At 48.1% G+C, this 18,049-nt stretch overlaps 2 protein-coding genes across 4 annotated transcripts in view; one reads left to right on the top strand and one right to left on the bottom strand.

Annotated features, from left to right (window-relative positions):
- nrn1a (neuritin 1a) overlaps positions 1 to 5,131 on the top strand; it is a 13,100-nt gene extending 7,969 nt beyond the window's left edge. Inside the window, exons 2-3 of the mRNA XM_086192221.1 lie at positions 431 to 578; positions 2,413 to 5,131. Coding sequence (XP_086048347.1) covers positions 431 to 578; positions 2,413 to 2,641 — 377 coding nt within the window. The 3' untranslated portion in view covers positions 2,642 to 5,131. The remainder of the gene's footprint in view (positions 1 to 430; positions 579 to 2,412) is intronic.
- A 3,843-nt stretch (positions 5,132 to 8,974) lies between these two features.
- Positions 8,975 to 18,049, bottom strand: part of fars2 (phenylalanyl-tRNA synthetase 2, mitochondrial) — an 88,646-nt gene continuing 79,571 nt past the window's right edge. Inside the window, exons 10-11 of one of the 3 annotated variants that reach the window (XM_086192214.1) lie at positions 14,350 to 14,507; positions 8,975 to 12,538 (exon numbers count right to left, since the gene is read on the bottom strand). In XM_086192214.1, coding sequence (XP_086048340.1) covers positions 12,450 to 12,538; positions 14,350 to 14,507 — 247 coding nt within the window. In that variant the 3' untranslated portion in view covers positions 8,975 to 12,449. Of the gene's footprint in view, positions 12,539 to 13,924; positions 14,091 to 14,349; positions 14,508 to 18,049 lie in introns of those variants that run through there. The other 2 variants (XM_086192216.1, XM_086192218.1) reach the window with 2 other exon arrangements.

Here is an 18,049-nt window from a genome sequence, read left to right as displayed (position 1 = left end):
TGGCCTGACTGTTGATGAGCAGAGGCTGCAGATATCAGATGAATTCAAATGGGAGAAACTAGGACTGTTAGAAGAAGAAGAAGAGACGAACACGTCAACGTGCCTGTCACATGTCAGAGCTCCACGCCAGTTGAGCGTTACACTGTCCAGTAGTCTTGTGGCAGACTCTCAGAGGTGCTAGAAGAACTCTGGCTCGGAGGGACGCTGCCTGCCACAACGGCGGCTCGATTGCGCTCCAGGGTAACGAGCGAATCACAAGTCTCCTCACTTTACCATTCAGATGTCAGATTTCCCTCCGTTGGAGGCTGAGGGACGTTTCTAACGAGGGGAGGAAAGGAGGGCGCGGACTTGTGTGTCTGGAGAACTCGTCAGGCTCACCTGAAGCTCCTGTGTTGACGCTGGTTCTGGTTCTGGTGTGTCCTCCCTGCAGTGTCGGTGTTGCAGACGGTTCTTGTCAGCGCGGGTCAGTGTGACTCGGTCTTTAAAGGGTTCTCCGACTGTCTGCTCCAGCTGGGCGAGAACATGGCCAACTACCCCCAGGACCTGGACGACCGAGAGAACCTCCACAAGATCTGCACGTAGGTGTTCTAACACTCGCGCCTGAAACCACCAGATTTGACATCATCAAAGCCTGTTAGCAATGACATATTCACCTCATGTGTGACCGCAGCTGTGGGAGTGAAAGGTTAAAGGTCATAGCCAGAGCAGGTAACATCTGGCCACAAAACACCTGCCCGCCAAAAACGTCCCAGAGAAAACCTCACATTCACGCCCGAGACAAGATTAAAGTCGTACATTTAAGAATTCTCTCTGGAAAAATTCATCAGGGCGAAACCCCGGGTTGGCAGTAAAGTGGAGGAACAAGAGATGGAGTGACAGAAGAACTCGCCGCTGCGTAGAACCTCGACAGTCACTGAAGCTGGAGAGGAACAAAGAACGTTCCTGCACAAATCTGGAGTGACAAATATTTGAAAGAAAGGACACAACAGTTGTCTGGTGTTAAAGCTACACATCAGCAATGTCAAACACTGAGACGACAGAAAATATTAAATCCTAAATTTCTAGAAAAACTCAATATTTTCTGACAATAAATTCACAGCATTTATGAGACAAACGTGGTCACTGAGAAGATTAAGAGACAAATTCAGGAGAAAAAACGGAAAACTTCTCTCAGACTAAAGTCCCAAACTATCATGAAGTCGTGCGTTAGTGAGAAAAACTCCAAATCCAACGGAGAAAATACGACAGCAATGCGACGCAATGACCTCACAAGGAAGCTGCCACCATCATAATTCAGCAAAAAAAATGCCTCAGACGATGACGTTCAGATTTCATGGGAAAACCTGGTCTTAAATCCCGGGTTTGTGAGAACAGAAGGTTTGTTTTGGTCAGAAGGAACCAGATGGCGTCACTCAGCCTCCCACCACCTCGGGCTGAGTTTAGGAACATATTAAATATAATCTCTTCATGTGTCAGGTGAGTGACATCACTAGCGCGCTCCTGAAAGGACAACCGGCCCCGCGAACCCCCCGAGCGGGTGGGCAGCAGATGGCCCACAGCAGCCAGAAGCCCCTCCCCCTCCTCCACACACGACTTTCTAATTCAGTGACAGCTCCATCGCTGCGGTGTTGAGGCGTGGCAGGTGGAGCGTGTTAATACGCCTCCTCTCTCTGCCTCTCTCTCTCTCACACACACACACACACACACGCGCGCGCTGGTTAATTGCTCAGAGACGTGGCAGCGACACGGCTCAGTTCAGGAGGTCAACATCAATAAGAGCAGATTGGAAGATTGGATTAGATCCGCCAGGCGTGCATGTTGGCCTCGCTTCATCGAGCCGGCTGGTGTCATCATCACATGAGGAGAAGGATGAGCGGGGGGGGTGGAATAAAACATTCAGGGTAGAAAATACAGTCCAAACAATTAGAAAAGAGGGGGAGACGGAGGGAGGGAGGGAGGCAATCTATGTGAATAAAACATGAATCCAGCACAGAACAGAGGAGGGTTGAAATGGGACAAGAGGAAGAAGCGAGAGAGCGAAGGAGGATGTTGGGGGGGGCAGAGGGAGAACACACATGAGATCATGGACTGACGGGGTCCGGTTCTGCTGTCCCGACAGAACTGAGGAGTTCCATGAGAAGTCTCATCAAATCTGCTGACTCCACTCTTTGTGCGTTAGAGTTTGTGAGTTACGTAACTCGTCAAAGCAGTAAACTCGCCGCTCGTGTTCTCGGGGATCAGCTAAGATGCCGTCTGCACCCCCCCCCCCGTGTTTTCTGTCGAGCCAGATTCTGGGACATCTTCCAGACTTGGTGCTGGCCACTGACTCGATGATGCATCCAGTTTAAACGCCGCCACCCACAGCAGTCATGCGCCTGTGATGCTAACGCTGGTTGTGTTCTCTCCTGCCAGTTACTGGGATAACTTCCACTCCTGTGCCACGACGGCGCTGGCCGACTGCCAGGAGGGAGCGACCGACCTCTGGGAGAAACTGAAAAAGGAGTCCCGCAACCTGGATTTCCGTGGGAGTTTGTTTGAACTCTGTGGTGGCGGCAACGGAGCCCCCAGATCTCCAAACGCCAGGGGGCTCGCCGTGCTCCTAACCACGCTGCCCACCATACTGACTTGGCTGGCATTTTAACAGGAAAACAAAGAAAAACCACCAAAGGGGAAAAAATTAAAAAAAAGAATGATTTAAAAAAGAAAATAGTTCCTCACCACTGAAAATATAACTCCCAGGATTCATCGCCAGAAAGCTAACCTACTTCCTCCCCAGATGGATTTTTTTCTACGCCGTAGCCTGGTTTGCCTTCCGGAGACATCTGCAGGTCGTCCACCTGGAGCGCTCATCCAATCACATGCTGACCTGACCCCAAGGTCGAAACCATGAAATATTCAAGGTGATGTCAGGCTGAAATGAGACAATGATGAAAATTTGATGGATCCTCGCCACTTACAATGGTGGAATTACGCAGTATTAAAGTCCACCATGAATCATTGATGTTTAGCAGCCGTGCGGCGGTGGGTGCTGACACAGCACCAGGCAATACTTTGGGCCCTGAGCCTGAGATCCATGGAACAAGTCCCAAAAATGATACGACTTCTGAGGCAGCGAGTCCATTTCAGAGCAGTTGCCTGGTTCCCATCACGGCCAGTTTTGCTTTTTTATTGCGCCGAGTTGACTTGAGTGGACTCGAGTTGACTGAGTCAACTTGAGTCAACTTGAGTTGTCAACTCAAGTTGACTCAGTCAACCCGAGTCAACCCAAGTCAACTCAAGTCCACTCAAGTCAACTCAAGTCCACTCAAGTCGACTTGAGTTGACTCGGGTTGACTTGAGTTGAATGAGTCAACTTGAGTTGACTTGAGTTGACTCAGTCAACCCGAGTCAACCCAAGTCGACTCAAGTCAACTCAAGTCCACTCAAGTCGACTTGGGTTGACTCGGGTTGACTTGAGTCGACTTGAGTTGACTTGAGTCGACTTGGGTTGACTCGGTAGCTTCGATGGACCGAATGCTCGATGGTGATGTTACATTTGTTTTCTGATCGGCTGTTAATTGTGTTCAGGCCACGGTCGCACCAGTTTTTGCACCAAATTTTCAAAGGTATTGACCTTTGACCCATGCAACATGGCTAACAGCGTTCTTGAATTCGTAGCTGTCGTGTGCTAGCTTGCTAGCTGCCAAATCTACTTCTGTTGTGACTGTAATTTTCTTTCTCCGGCCAAAGTCTAGTCGAGATTAAAAAAGCCTGCATCTCAGGAACAGAGTAGACGGATGTGCACCTGCATGGTCGCACTTCTCACAACCTTTCAGGAAATGAGCACAGATTCTAAACAGCTACATGCTAATGGTGGCTAGCTAGCCACACTCGAGGATGCTCTACCTGATGAATTGACTGTCTTGAGTACCCAGGTGTGATTCCAGGGTGGGCGCTAACTAACTGGAGCTAACTGCATAGCTCTGTTCCTCAAGCCTGGCGGAGGTCAGATGTTAGTCACTCAGTCATTCAGATTAACACGTCTGTTAGCATCCGCACAGAGGCTGAAGCATTAGCTGCTAGCTAAACTGGCTTCGATGAGAAAACCTTTGTTGCGGCAGTGAAAAAGCAACAGAGGTCAAGTTAGCATGTAAAACAAAGGTGTTCACTGTTTACTTAACAGCAGATAAGACTGGGCTAAATTAGCTGACTGCTCAGTTGAGCCCAGTAATCAAACACATTTAGTTAAAATTCCTAATGTCAACTCAAACACTAAGTTAGCTCGCAGCGCTATCTGTATCGGACACGTTTGGTTAGCGTTCAAACGGCTCATGTGGGACGGGAAAAGGTGATATTCATTTAGCCAGGAGCTCAGAGTTCGTTCTCACCGATGAACTGAGATTTCTAATTCCATGTTCATGAACCCATGTAGACAAACAGCTGTCTTTATTTATGTGCCTGCGTTTTCGGACATTATGCTCATTTTTTGAAATCACTCGAGAAGAAGAAGCAAAAATTCAGAGTGCTGACAGAAACTGAGAATGAACTTGAATTCCTGCGCAGCGGAACCATGTCAGAAACTGGACAGAAGAATCAGGAAGTGGGAAATAAGATTTTCTTTGAAATGCCAACAGCAATACGAAGACGTGACTTCATGGCGAGCGTAGCTACAGAAAAATCACCGTGGCTGAAGAGAGATATGACTGTTGCCACCCAGCACATCCCCGTCTCATACGCAGTACTTCATCATTTAGAGGTGATATTTTAGGTCTGTGTGTTAGAGTAAACGCTGAGTCCCAACAGTAACGTGTCATAACCTGCATAAGTACAGTGAATACATTCAAGGAGGTGGCTCATTTCTTGGCGGAGGCACCGGCGAGGTTTCCGCTGCCTTCTGCCTGCAGATGTGCACTCCTGTTCTCTGTCGGTGCGTTCGTCTCTTTGTTCATGGGGATGTTGCGAAACAAAAAAATGACTTGTTCCAGAAGTCAAGAGAATATGTATATTAGAGGATTTTGAGAAAATAAGAATAAAAAAAGCTCTATTATAGATCCCAGACAGTTTTAACACAGGATTGATTCTTTACAGATTATAGGCCTCCTGAGATATAAAAGATTGTTAAACTGATTAAGTAATAAAGAACACAACTGTTTGAAAAGACCTGTGTGCTGTCGTGATGAAGGCCGATGCATCGGTTTGTTGTGGTGCATTCAAGATGGAGCCTCTCTCTCTCTCTCTCACACACACACACACACACACACACACACACACATTCATTATTAATGAGGGAGAGTCCCTGAGCCGCCTGCCTCATGTCTCCGTTTTTTTACTGATTGAGAGGAGGAAGATGATGATGATGATGATGATGACGACGATGATGACGAGCAGGAGGAAGGCGTCCACCTTCTACAAACTCTTTACTGTCTGACACTAAAACTTCCCATAATACTCAGAAGGAGACGGTGAGCTCTGCGTCTTCGGGTCTCAGACGGACGGAAGCCAACGCACTGGAGGTGACGACTCGATTCGATCAGCGACGGCATCTCCAAATATGGGCGTGACGACAGTGCAACCTGCAAATGTTGACATTCTGTCTTCGTTTTTGAGTCGCTGCCATTCTTTTGAGATAATCTCATCATTGTGTTGGAGACACGTAGTGACGATCGGGAGGTTTCCATCATTGTAGTTCAGTTCTTTTATCGCTCGTCGTCATCTTGAAATGCGGCGAGTTTTCAGCTTCCGGTGACGTCACGAGGCCTTGGCGGCGCAGCCGGGCAGCGGCGCTCTGAGCGGATTTCCGGCTCCAGGGGCTTCCGGCGCACAGGTGAAACTGCAGGTGCTCAAACTCCTGGAGGTTCGATAGGACAAGAAAAGCAAATGGCGTCACAGGGAGGTTGTGGAGCGGTTATTACCGCCATGAATATTTCATGTAATCTGACCCAAATATCAGCGGCCAGATTATTGAGGGCCGAGACGGGTAGAAGACTCCCAGTCCCGCGGGATTTCCTCCATCTCCAGGCTTCCCTCCATCCATCTTTAATGAGCAGAACCCTCGCCTGCTCGCTCCTCCCTGCAGGCGATGATCGCGTCCCAAAGTGACGGTGGATCGAATCGTCCAGGAACCAGTCGGTCTCACCGCGCAGTCTCCTTACATTTCTCGTTAGAGGTCCTTTTTAAAATCACTTCTTGTTTTGTTTGCATTTTCAAGAGATGATTGGGATAAAGATTAACATCTAAAGAGTCTAATTTGAAATTCTTTATTTAAAAAATGCTACTTTCTTCAATTTAACCCTAATTTATACGTTCTAATGAGAGTAAAAATCCTGCCAACACCTGAAGGGCTTGGTGTTTGTTCTTGGTCCTGAGTGTCAGGTGATGATCATTAATGGCTTCATTTTTCTGGAACATTCTTGTAAATTCTTTCATTTGGAATGCAGCCTCTCTCTCTGTTGCAGTGAGGCAGGATGAGAGAAGCTCGGTGGTCTCAGACAGCAGCAGCGTGTCTCCTTCACATCGCTTCCATATTAATGCAGGAACACACCGCCGTGCGAGTGCACGTGCACGCGCGCACTTCCCCGGGGAGCCTGCAGCACGCAAACTGTGCTCTGATGGAAATCTGCATGAGCTTCATTAACCCTTAACAAAGTACAGCCACAGGAGCGCAGAGACCCTTCACGTAAAGACAACAATCACAGAAGCAAAAAGGCTGGAAGGGTTTGAAACGGTGGCCACGTCACGGAGTATCCCAATGAAGTACTAGGAGTATCGTAGTACACATGCTGTCAGCTGGCTACTAATATGAAGTTAGAAAGATGTGCACTGAAAGATCATGTCCCTGAATATGAGCTTCGATTTCAAAATGCAGTACCAGCACCGTTGGAGCCCCTGGTATCACCAGGTTGTTCATGAATCAAATCAGGAATCCCCACTTGATCATTATGAATCCAAAATATGGACCAATGAATCTGTGTTCCTGCAGGAAAACAAGGTTCATGGAAAGGAATATTAGAGAAATACATCAACTTCTGCTTTCTGAATGTCCTCATCTGATTCAAGCTGGGGCTTGGGGGCCAGCAGGGGGCCAGCAGGCGTTTTATTAACTAATTTATTTCAGTTTCCTCACACTGTGATACAACAAAATCAAATTTGTTCCCTGAAAAAAAAAACACTACAGTACCCAGAAGCCCCTGCTTCTAATCCATTCGGTTTTTAGGGTTAGAAAATAGTTGTAATAAAAGTATACTGAAAAATGAAGTACATACTTGAGTACTGTGCTGCATGTGAATTAATAGCTGCCTACGATGACTCCTACAGGACATCAGACATGAATCACAGCTCCACTGTCACCCAAAGGAAGGATCCGACTGAGCAGGACTTGAAGAGAAGTTCTTCTTTGTCTGAGACAAAGTTAATAAATGAATCAGGGTTCGAAAAATGTGTCAGGAACGTTTAAAGCAGCGGTGAGACCAAACATAGGAGACTGCTGCTGAAAGTCCCTGAACTGAAAAAGTGTGTGTGTGTGTGTGTGTGTGTGTGTCTGTGGGGGGGTGTCAGACAGGAAATCTGCCAAAACCCCAGAGAGGTGTCACTCATATATTTCCCATTCACACGTGTGAAGAGGCTGCAGTCTCGTCCTCCTCACATTCAGATAATCTTGCTATGCTGACGCAGAAGTGTCGCAGTCTGAAGTGACAACATACGTGAAGGAAACACAAATAAATACATCATTTCCTGGATTAGCATCTTCTTCTCAAACATGCAATAAAAACTGCACTTCACTCTAATGATCTAACGACTGAACCTTTCGTCATTATGGATTAGGTTTTGAGATGATTGAGGTACAGAGGTGAACCACATTTGAAAGCCTGAGAGTCCCAGCAGTAGCAGCAGCTAATGCTAGCAGCGTGACAGCAGCTAGCATCCAAGCTGAACCATCCAAGGACAGCGGAACGGGTTGTGAGGCAACACAAACTTCTGCTAATTTATTAGCTAGATGCATAAACTGCAGGGTTTTTTCTTCTGCTTCGATTGATGTTAATGTAGCATTTTTACTCGAATGTAGGCAAAGTACTAACTAACCAGAGATGACAATGACTAGCCTAGATACCCCCGGCTGGTCTAAAAATGCTGTTATTAGCTGGGAAAGACATGACGAGTGTTCAAATGTAAGTGATAAGACTGGTGACTGAACAGAGAAAGCTACAGACTAGCTGGGGAAAATAATGCTAAGACGCGATGAAAGAATGGCTAGCCAGCGAATGCTAGTGGCTAGCTGTGGCTGTCAGTGGCTGGCCAGGGAATGCTAGTGGCTAGCAGTGGCTATTAGTGGCTAGCCTGGGGATGCGGAGTTCAGCACGTAGCTCCGGCCTCTCGCTCGTCTTAATCTGGTCATTCCTGAATGCACCGTATTATCTTGTGTCGTTCCTCCAGCAGCAGCAGGAGCGGCAGGTCCAGGATCTTGTTCTAGGAAACCATCACACAGGGGCCTCCTGAAAGTGGAGACATTTCATTTCTGACAGTCAAAACAGGACGGTGGCCCTGCAGAACCGAAAATAAGATCTGCTGTGCTCTTTTGGATTCCGACTCCTGGTGTAAATGGGCCGGATTTCGGCCAGCGTTCCCTCCGGAGAAACATGAGGCTCTAAAAGAGTATTGTGTGGAATTCAGTGGGGACTGGAATTGAGGTTGTGACAAGTGGGCACCATAAATGTGTCCAGCAGTTTGTCGCAGCAGGAAAGGCTAAAACGGAGTTAGCTGATGTGTAATTGGGTCACAAGTTCTTACTTTGGTGGCAGCCTACATTTGAGCCAGAGGACGGTTCCCAGAAGTAGATTAGAGGGTTCTTCTGGCAGTTTCTGCTCTCATCAACACACACAACTAAAGAAGACTGTGTTTGTTCTCTAACTCTGATGAGACGGTCAGCGTTTCGTATGTAGTTTGACAAATAAATCGTGTTAAAAAGATGCACAACTGACGTTAAGCACACGAGAAATTTTATTATAAATATTTGATCTACACATAGAATCAGGATATTTCAGTGGTGACAGGAACTTTCCTTTAGACAGGGAGGAACGTGGAGCAGCCATCTTTGACCGTTAGCTAGTGAGCTGCACCTCCATCCACAGAGACTGTACGGACAAAGATCATTGCGTTTCCACAGAAGATACTTGTCATACCGTTCACACAAGCTTCTCGCTCTGAATAGCAGCAAGATGCTAACACTGCAGCCTCACAGGTGTGAGTAGCTGGTGAGCTAACGCGAACACTTCAGCCTTGAGTGTACACTTCCTCCCAGTTCTTTTTGATCTTGTAGAATTCAATGTGTTCATTCGTGTAGTGAGTTACTGCAGAGGTCAGTGTTTGACTTCACCTTCCTGCCGTTCTAATCTGTTTGTCATTTGTCGTTATTTCATTTTGATCTGTTTATTACAGTTAAACCAGTCAAATGTAGGATGGGAGTGACACAGTTCCTGGTGACACCATGATGATGTCACAACCTGGACACTGCAGCGTTGATGTTTCTCAGACTTCCGCCCCTACAAGACGACGGTATGGTTACTCCAGCCATGTTTGATGATGGCGGTATTAAACCTCCTGTGTCTCTGGAGACAAAGATGCCATTTATCACCCTTTAAATGAGATTAGTGGGAGTAGAAGTGCTCTCCCTGAGTTTGTGGCTTTTGGTTGCGGAACAGAATTTTCAGTCATTCTTCATCCTGACTGGATCTTGTTTGATTTGTAGAAATCATCCCGGCCTCGCCCCTGCCAGCACCCTTCAGAACTGGGTCATTACTAAAAATACTGCTGCCTCCAGCCTTCCTCTCTCCTCCCTCCCCGTTGCAGCCAAGTAAACACATCCAGCATCCTCACATGACCTGTGTGCGTGCCAGTCATGTGACGCTCTATTGATAGCACTGCAGAGAGGGAAAAAATAATCATCTGGCGAGGAAACAGACACAAAGTCCAAAAAGCAGGCAGGGACGTCCAGTTGGCAGGAGGACCAGGACGCCACTTTCCCTGCAGAAAAGCAATCAACAAGGCGAGGCTTTTCCAGGCGATGGTTGGATTCAGATGGTGGGATTTCTGCTCCATGAGCCAGCGAAGACACCAAAGGCTGGGGCGGCCATGTTCACGCACTGTTTTAGTACTTTTACACTTCACACCTGTGTGGGGCGTTTTTGTAGTCCAACTGGGAGTTAGCATTGCAGGGTTGAGGTGTTTTTGTAGTCCAACAGGAACTTAGCATTGCAGGGTTGAGGTGTTTTTGTAGTCCAACAGGAAACCAGTATCGGTGGGTTGAATTTCTCTTGTTTTTGTTTTTAATAAGAACATTAATCTTTCGATAGAGGAAGTAGCTGTGAATATTTCTTGTAATCAGATGATTTTGTCTTGGAGGCTTCCTGTCAGGTGATCCAGTCTCATATTCAGCATATGACGGTAACAATGACACAATGCTGCTCACATTTTCTCTCCAGTCTGAAAGTTTCTCTGCGTGTCTGTGTTTTTCCTGCTTCAGGAGCAGAATGGACCGTGGCGTGGATGCTCCTCCTGCCGGTCGTCCTCCTCCTCGTGGCTTCAATGTCCTGATGAGGCTGCGGGCGATTAAGGCGGAGCTCCACAGATGTGATGGATGCCTCGGTTTATTGTCTGAGGGCTGACAGTAATAAACTCATTAGCTGAGTCCGGGCGGTGCGACAGCTGCAGAGGTTGTCACGACCTCCTGGGTCCAGTTTTGTCTCTCCGACGGTTGATTAATGAAGGCTTCCCTCCTGGACGGGAAACACGCCTCGCTTCTGGTTCAGAACTCAGCTCGCAAGGTTTTCCCACCTCTGAATCAAAGAGCTTCAGCATCATGAAATGACTCGATTGTTGTGGACTAGAAACAATGAGGGCTCGAGGAACACGACTTTGAGTTCAACTCGCTGGAGAATTCTTTTGACGGTAAAACACAAGTAGCTGTAAATTTCTGCTCCGCTGCAGCGTTGAGAGTTCAAAGCTCTGAGAGGCAAAACTGCTTTGACTTCCTTCATGTAACATTTTCAATCAATTTAAATATATTGATCATAAAACTGCACAAATCTCCTGGAGATTTAGCTAACTGGATAGCCATGAGCTAAAGCTACCTCTCATGGCTGGCGAGAAAGGTCAAAGGTCAAGGTCACTGTGAAACTGGGAGATTTTGAGTTCTGTTTTGAACAAAATAGATTTTGTCAGCAGGTGAACGTTCCAGTTTTACAGCTGATCACAAACAAGTTGAAAAAATGTCTTCAACAGGCAGAAGCGTCATCGAGCTGAACGCCGTGGTGACTCTCCTCGCGAGGGTGGTTGATCAATCGGCTATCAGCTGCTCTGTTAACTGCTGAGTGAGTGATTGACATTCAATCAATCAGCCAATATTTGCTGAGTCATGGATTCAATCTGAAGAAAAAAATAAATCCAGTGATTAAACACTGCACCTTTATGAGCAGGAGGAACATCTGTGGACCACCAGCAGTTGATGTGGAGGAGGAGGAGGAGGGGGAGGAGTGGGAGGAGGAGGAGTGGGAGGAGAGGAGGAGGCGATATCCTCCACAGTCCTGTAAGGCTCCACTCATCAGTCATTAGCACATTAGGAGGAGGAGGAGGAAGAGGTGGGGGAGGAGGCAACATCTGTCCAGCTCCGCCTGAATCCCTCGCTGGAACTGTCAGGAGGAAGAGGAGGCGAGATGGAGACGTCGGGAGGGGGCTGTCAGGTGTTTGCACACCGATGGCAGCCATGTTTGATGTCTTCAGCTCTGCTCTTTCCTTTTCTGCTGACTTTCAAAGTAAATCTGGTTCCTGCCACGACGGCTCAGGGCCCGATGGCTCAGGGCCCCTCGGCTCAGGGCCCGATGGCTCAGGGCCCCTCGGCTCAGGGCCCGATGGCTCAGGGCCCCTCGGCTCAGGGCCCGATGGCTCAGGACCCTGTGTTCTGCTGCCTGAGAGCCAGCCGGTTCTGGTGGGGGTGGTCTTAGCACATCTGCACCCACCACGAGTGAGGCAGCTAGGCAGGCACACAGAACTGTTTTTGTGATGTCATTACTACATGCCCCGCCCCTTTATCAAAGCAATGCACAACATTTAGGGGCGGGGCATGGGCTGTGTGATGTCGCAAAATCTCTGTGAGTCATTTCTGACATGACATTAGGACAACTGAGGTAAAGGGGGGCAGCTGAGTCCGGAGCCCCAGTCAGGCTGGTGTCAGAAACTAGAAGTTGAGTCAAAGCCAGAGTCAAAGATTCTGAGCTGTTTTCACTCCTCGAGTCCGTCGGCTCGGAGTCATTTCCTAGTTGGCGTGGGACTTGTTCCATGTCCTCCATGTTGTTCTCCCCACCAGGTATCAGGAAACCGCAGTGCTGACTGAGTGAGAGGCTGCTGGAGGCCCAACGTCTTCCCAGTGCCGTCGTCTGAGTGCTGGTGGCAACATTAGCAGAGCGCTGGGGGCGGCTTGTTTAGGACCAGAGAGGGTCCGCATTTTTACTGCACATTAACGAGACGTTCAGCAACTTCGAGATCGTCTCTGGAGGAGGAGGTCGACCTGCTGAGAACGACAGAACAGCTGAAAATCAAACTGCCTGGAAGATGTCCAAGGTTCCTCAGGTGACGTGCGGGCGGCCGGAGCCTGACGAAGGGTTCAGGGCATCAGCACCAACAGAGGAGCTTGAAGGTGGTTCCTGATGTTCTGTAAAAGTTCAGGACTGCTGGAACCACCTGCAGGATGATGAGGGTGAGTCCAAGGGGAAGCTAAAGGACAAACACGCTTGAGAACTCCTGGAGAACCCGAGGAGACAATAAAACATGCAAGTCCCACTGGCGTGTTAGGAGGAGCAGGTCACTGAGGAGGTTTTGGGGCAGCGTGACCTCAGACAAACCTCGCCACTTCCTACCTGCAGCGTTCAGTCTGAGCCCAACTAAAAACTGGATCACTTAGTTTGTTTCCATGACAACTGAGTGCGGCTCTCAGCTCACCTGTTGGTGTGTTGACGCTGATCTGCTTTTAGCTGGTGACTCGACAGGTCTGTCATTGTTCCACAGCACAGCCACAGAACTTTAGCTAGCTGGCTAATTAAGACACCAGGACGTTGAACGCTGCAGAGGTTTTATTTTTGTGTCAACAAGAGATGCAATTGTACCCTGACGAGTGATGAAGAGGAGGAGGTGGAGATGAAGGGTAGACGAGGACGGTGAAGAAAGTGAGCGAAAGGATCAGAAAGTTGAAATCAAAAAAAGTTTGAAGAGTTTTCCGCCTCCGCAGGAAAGAAGTTTTGACAAATGTGAAAGGCTTTTTGACTGAAGACGCTGCAGATGAGATGAGATGAAGGAGTGGAGCTGACTCCCCCCATAGATCAGGATACTAGTTAGCTTAGCACAATGACTGGTAGTGGGTGGGAAGTGTTAGCGTAGCTCCGTCTCTGCCTGCATTAATATCAGGAGGGTTGTGTGTAACCTTGGTGATGAATACCAGTTTAACATGAGGAGACGTTGTAGAGGTAGAATCAGACACGTAGCTAGCTGATGCTAGCACTTCCCTCCCACTACCAGCCATTGTGCTAAGCTAAATAGCCTGGACCTGAGCTAGCTGATGCTAACACTTCCCACCCACTACCAGCCACTGTGCTAAGCTAACTAGCCTGGACCTGAGCTAGCTGATGCTAACACTTCCCACCCACTACCAGCCACTGTGCTAAGCTAACTAGCCTGGGACTCAGCTCTCTAGAGGAGGGGCTCTATCTTCTTATCTGACTCAGGAGACAATGGACAACAAGAGAGCCATTAAAGCAAAAACATGTAGAGTGAAGGACAGTTGGAGGCAGAAGTTCTTCCATCTAACGTCTGCGTTACAGGTTCGACTAATTAACACAGCTGTCGACATGTGAAGAGCTGACACGGGAACAGATTCACCCTCCGCTGATGCTGCTTCTGCCCCCCCCCCCCCCACACACACACACACACACTAAGTTTTTCTTCTTAGAAGACAAAGAAATGATGCAGGGACGCCTTCTGTCTCGTTTCCACGGCGATAGATTGGGGGATTCCAGGGGTGTTTAGTTTCGCTTCTGTGGATAAATGTCTTCATCACAGCCTTGCTAACACTAAGTGAAGCAGGAACACACACACACACACACACACACACACACACACACACACACACACACACACACACTGATTTAGCTACTGAGACATTGGCTTGGCATTTCCAATATGCTGCCTAACTCAAACCCATTACGTCCTCTCTCCTGTGTGTGTGTGTGTGTGTGTGTGTGAGTGTGTGTGTGTGTGTGTGTGTGTGTGAGTGTGTGTGTGTGTGTGTGTGTGTGTGTCCATCACAGGCTGAAATATGAACACACTCACCAGGATGCAGATCAATTGCTACTGTAAAACATCCGCCCGACGATGAAGCAGGAGGGAGAGGGAGTTTAATCACCATGGCAACCAGTCTCATCCTGCATCCCAGCATCGCTCTGTGATGAGAGGGGCTGCCCTTCCCAGAATTCCTTGCTGTGGTTTTCCTAGGAGAGAGATGGGGGTTGTTTTAAATTTTTTGTATTTCTTCAAAGACTCTGCAGACATTAAACGGTAATCAGGTCACGCGTGATTGTGTTTGTGTGCACGCATGTGTATGTTTGTTGTGTGTGTGTTTGTGTGTTCCTGAGTCACTTTGTGTTCATGACAAAATTGTCGTCATCGTTAACTGGGGGCGTGACATTGTATTGTAGCGGTTTTGAGACTCCGTGAGCTCCTCTTCAGTTCCCAAGCTGCTCCGATCAGAACCGTCACAAGCGGTTCTTCGTGGTCATGTGACTGATAATTCAACTCCTTTGAAAAGTCAACATCAATCCAGAGACTTAAAGAAAAACCGTCCGCTGAAACCGAGACAGAGTCCAGTTGGTTTTCACCCGCCATGATGCTTCCTCCTTGACTTCCTGGTTCAACCCACAGCAGGACCTACGCACGTGCAGAGTGTCGGGCCGGGTAATTCAGACTCCCAACCACATGACCACCGAATTTTAGTCTGACTTTGAGTCTGGTTTCATCCAGACGACCACAATAAATCCACCTTTTCCAGCTTCATTTACTTGTCGACTCCCAAACTTGGAATTTCAGGTTCCCAGAACACTAAGAACTTCGGCGTGTGTGGAGGAAGCCATCTTATCACCTGCCCAGGTCGAGGCTACGTTCTATACATTATTTGATGGACTTTGAGGGTCCACGGGGAACCTCTTCAGGAATATTTTGGGGGGGACCTTCTGTTTTGGTGTCTGCGGTTTCCGGAATGTTCCAATCATAACGAGGGAAGCTCTTATGTGTTCCCAGAACATCCGGAATGGTCCATGATTTTCCATCAAATGATGTTTCCGGACAGTTCAAGAACTGATGTTCTGTACGCATCACTGAGGTCGTGCTGCTCACTTTGGAAACATCCAAGTCCTGGCCAATGAGGGGGCGAGGAGGCGGAGTCATCAGGCAGACAAACAGCTGTTGGCTCATTTTCAGCTTTTCAAGATTCAGTTCATGTTGATCAAACAGAGTTTGTCCCTCTGGAATAAAACGTAACGATTAAACAACAATTTCTTTAATTCCGTGTATGAGTGAGACGCTGTCCCTCCACGCGTCTCCGTCTGCCTCGACTCTCATGATCCTGCTGACAGATGGATGATGTCATGGGCCCGCACACACACACACACCCACAGAGCGAGATCAAGTCAAAGCCTTGGAACGCACACTGGTGCTCAGCAGGGGCTTCGGACTCGCCTCGTAAATTCATGGCGACTTAAAGAGTCTACGATTCAATCGACTGCAAACAAGAGGAGAAGACGAGTGGCGAGACGGACGAGTCAACGACAGGGAGATTCAGAGACATGAGAAAATAACAAAAAGATATATTTTACTTTCAAGAATCCTAATGGATTTATACATCTGTGTGTGTGTGTGTGTGTGTGTGTGTACCATCAGTGGTGTGTGACTTGTCATGGGTGGAGCAACTCCAGCGCTCACCAAGCCTGTCAGAAATATTTCCATAAACATAAACTGAAACAAACGGAGCGAACCTCGGAGACTGGTGAGACGAGACGACCAATCAAATGTTCAACTTTTAAAGAAGACATTTAAAATTTCAAGGAACACGCCAACTTTTAGTCCCTGGAATCAGACAAAGACAGAAAGCTTCTCGTGGCGAGCTGGAACCCACGCTAGTTAGCTTAGCACAATGGATGGTGGTGGATTGGACGTGTTAGCGTAGCTCTGGACAAATAAATATCCATAGTAGATGCTAACACTTACCATCCACTACCACTCATTGTGCTAAGCTAACAGCCTAATTGAACACGATTGACCTCTCTGACCTCTCTCTTCCGCTGCTCCCACTACGATGGATGTCCGAGTCTCTGAAACGGGGACTTTTCATGAAACATCCGTCTGAAACATCATCCTCTCAGCATTCAACTTCTGTCTGTTAAACCACCACTGAACTCTGAGCAACTGTGAAACCCGTGTGGATGGAACAGGGACGTTGGAAGCACAGATGGATCATCTGGACTGCTGAAATCTTCCTGGATCAACATCAGACCGCCACACACTCAAAACCCCCTGAGTGTCCTTGATCTTCCTGGAACAGTCTTGAAATGTCTTTACTCATCCTTGAATGTAAATTCCACACCAATGACACATGAAACTACAACTCACTCAGGAACACAGCAGATGTCCTCCTTATGAACGGTTCCATGTTTCATGAGCGAATCTTGAACTCCCTTAAATTCCCCAAACACCCCCAGGACCGCCTTAAACATCCTTGACTGAGACAACTGTGAAGCCTTTTTTTTCTTTTTATAAACATCAGAAACGTCCTTGAATTTACTTTGAATATCCAACATCAACAAACATCCTAAAAATGATTTCCAATTAATACAGACAAAAGAATTCAAAACCTCCTCAAATTTGCTGTAAACAGCGAGATGGCGTGGATAAAGTCTTGAGCTAGCCAATACTAACGCTTCCCTCCGTCTACCAGCTCTTGTGCTAAGCTAACGAGCCTGGTCCTGAGCTAGCCAATACTAACGCTTCCCTCCGTCTACCAGCTCTTGTGCTAAGCTAACGAGCCTGGTCCTGAGCTAGCCAATACTAACGCTTCCCTCCGTCTACCAGCTCTTGTGCTAAGCTAACGAGCCTGGTCCTGAGCTAGCCAATACTAACGCTTCCCTCCGTCTACCAGCTCTTGTGCTAAGCTAACGCTCCTGGTCCTGAGCTAGCCAATACTAACGCTTCCCTCCGTCTACCAGCTCTTGTGCTAAGCTAACGAGCCTGGTCCTGAGCTAGCCAATACTAACGCTTCCCTCCGTCTACCAGCTCTTGTGCTAAGCTAACGAGCCTGGTCCTGAGCTAGCCAATACTAACGCTTCCCTCCGTCTACCAGCTCTTGTGCTAAGCTAACGCTCCTGGTCCTGAGCTAGCCAATACTAACGCTTCCCTCCGTCTACCAGCTCTTGTGCTAAGCTAACGCTCCTGGTCCTGAGCTAGCCAATACTAACGCTTCCCTCCGTCTACCAGCTCTTGTGCTAAGCTAACGCTCCTGGTCCTGAGCTAGCCAATACTAACGCTTCCCTCCGTCTATCAGCTCTTGTGCTAAGCTAACGAGCCTGGTCCTGAGCTAGCCAATACTAACGCTTCCCTCCCTCTACCAGCTCTTGTGCTAAGCTAACGCCCCTGGTCCTGAGCTAGCCAATACTAACGCTTCCCTCCGTCTACCAGCTCTTGTGCTAAGCTAACGGGCCTGGTCCTGAGCTAGCCAATACTAACGCTTCCCTCCGTCTACCAGCTCTTGTGCTAAGCTAACGGGCCTGGTCCTGAGCTAGCCAATACTAACGCTTCCCTCCGTCTACCAGCTCTTGTGCTAAGCTAACGAGCCTGGTCCTGAGCTAGCCAATACTAACGCTTCCCTCCGTCTACCAGCTCTTGTGCTAAACTAACGAGCCTGGTCCTGAGCTAGCCAATACTAACGCTTCCCTCCCTCTACCAGCTCTTGTGCTAAGCTAACGAGCCTGGTCCTGAGCTAGCC

Source organism: Aulostomus chinensis, chromosome 21 (assembly GCF_037954235.1).
Source record: "Aulostomus chinensis isolate RoL2024-O1b breed Wild chromosome 21, RoL_Achi_v1.0, whole genome shotgun sequence".
In the NCBI taxonomy this organism is placed as follows: domain Eukaryota; kingdom Metazoa; phylum Chordata; class Actinopteri; order Syngnathiformes; family Aulostomidae; genus Aulostomus; species Aulostomus chinensis.
Note: the sequence above shows the minus strand (reverse complement) of the source record. Positions and strands in the feature narration are given on the sequence as shown.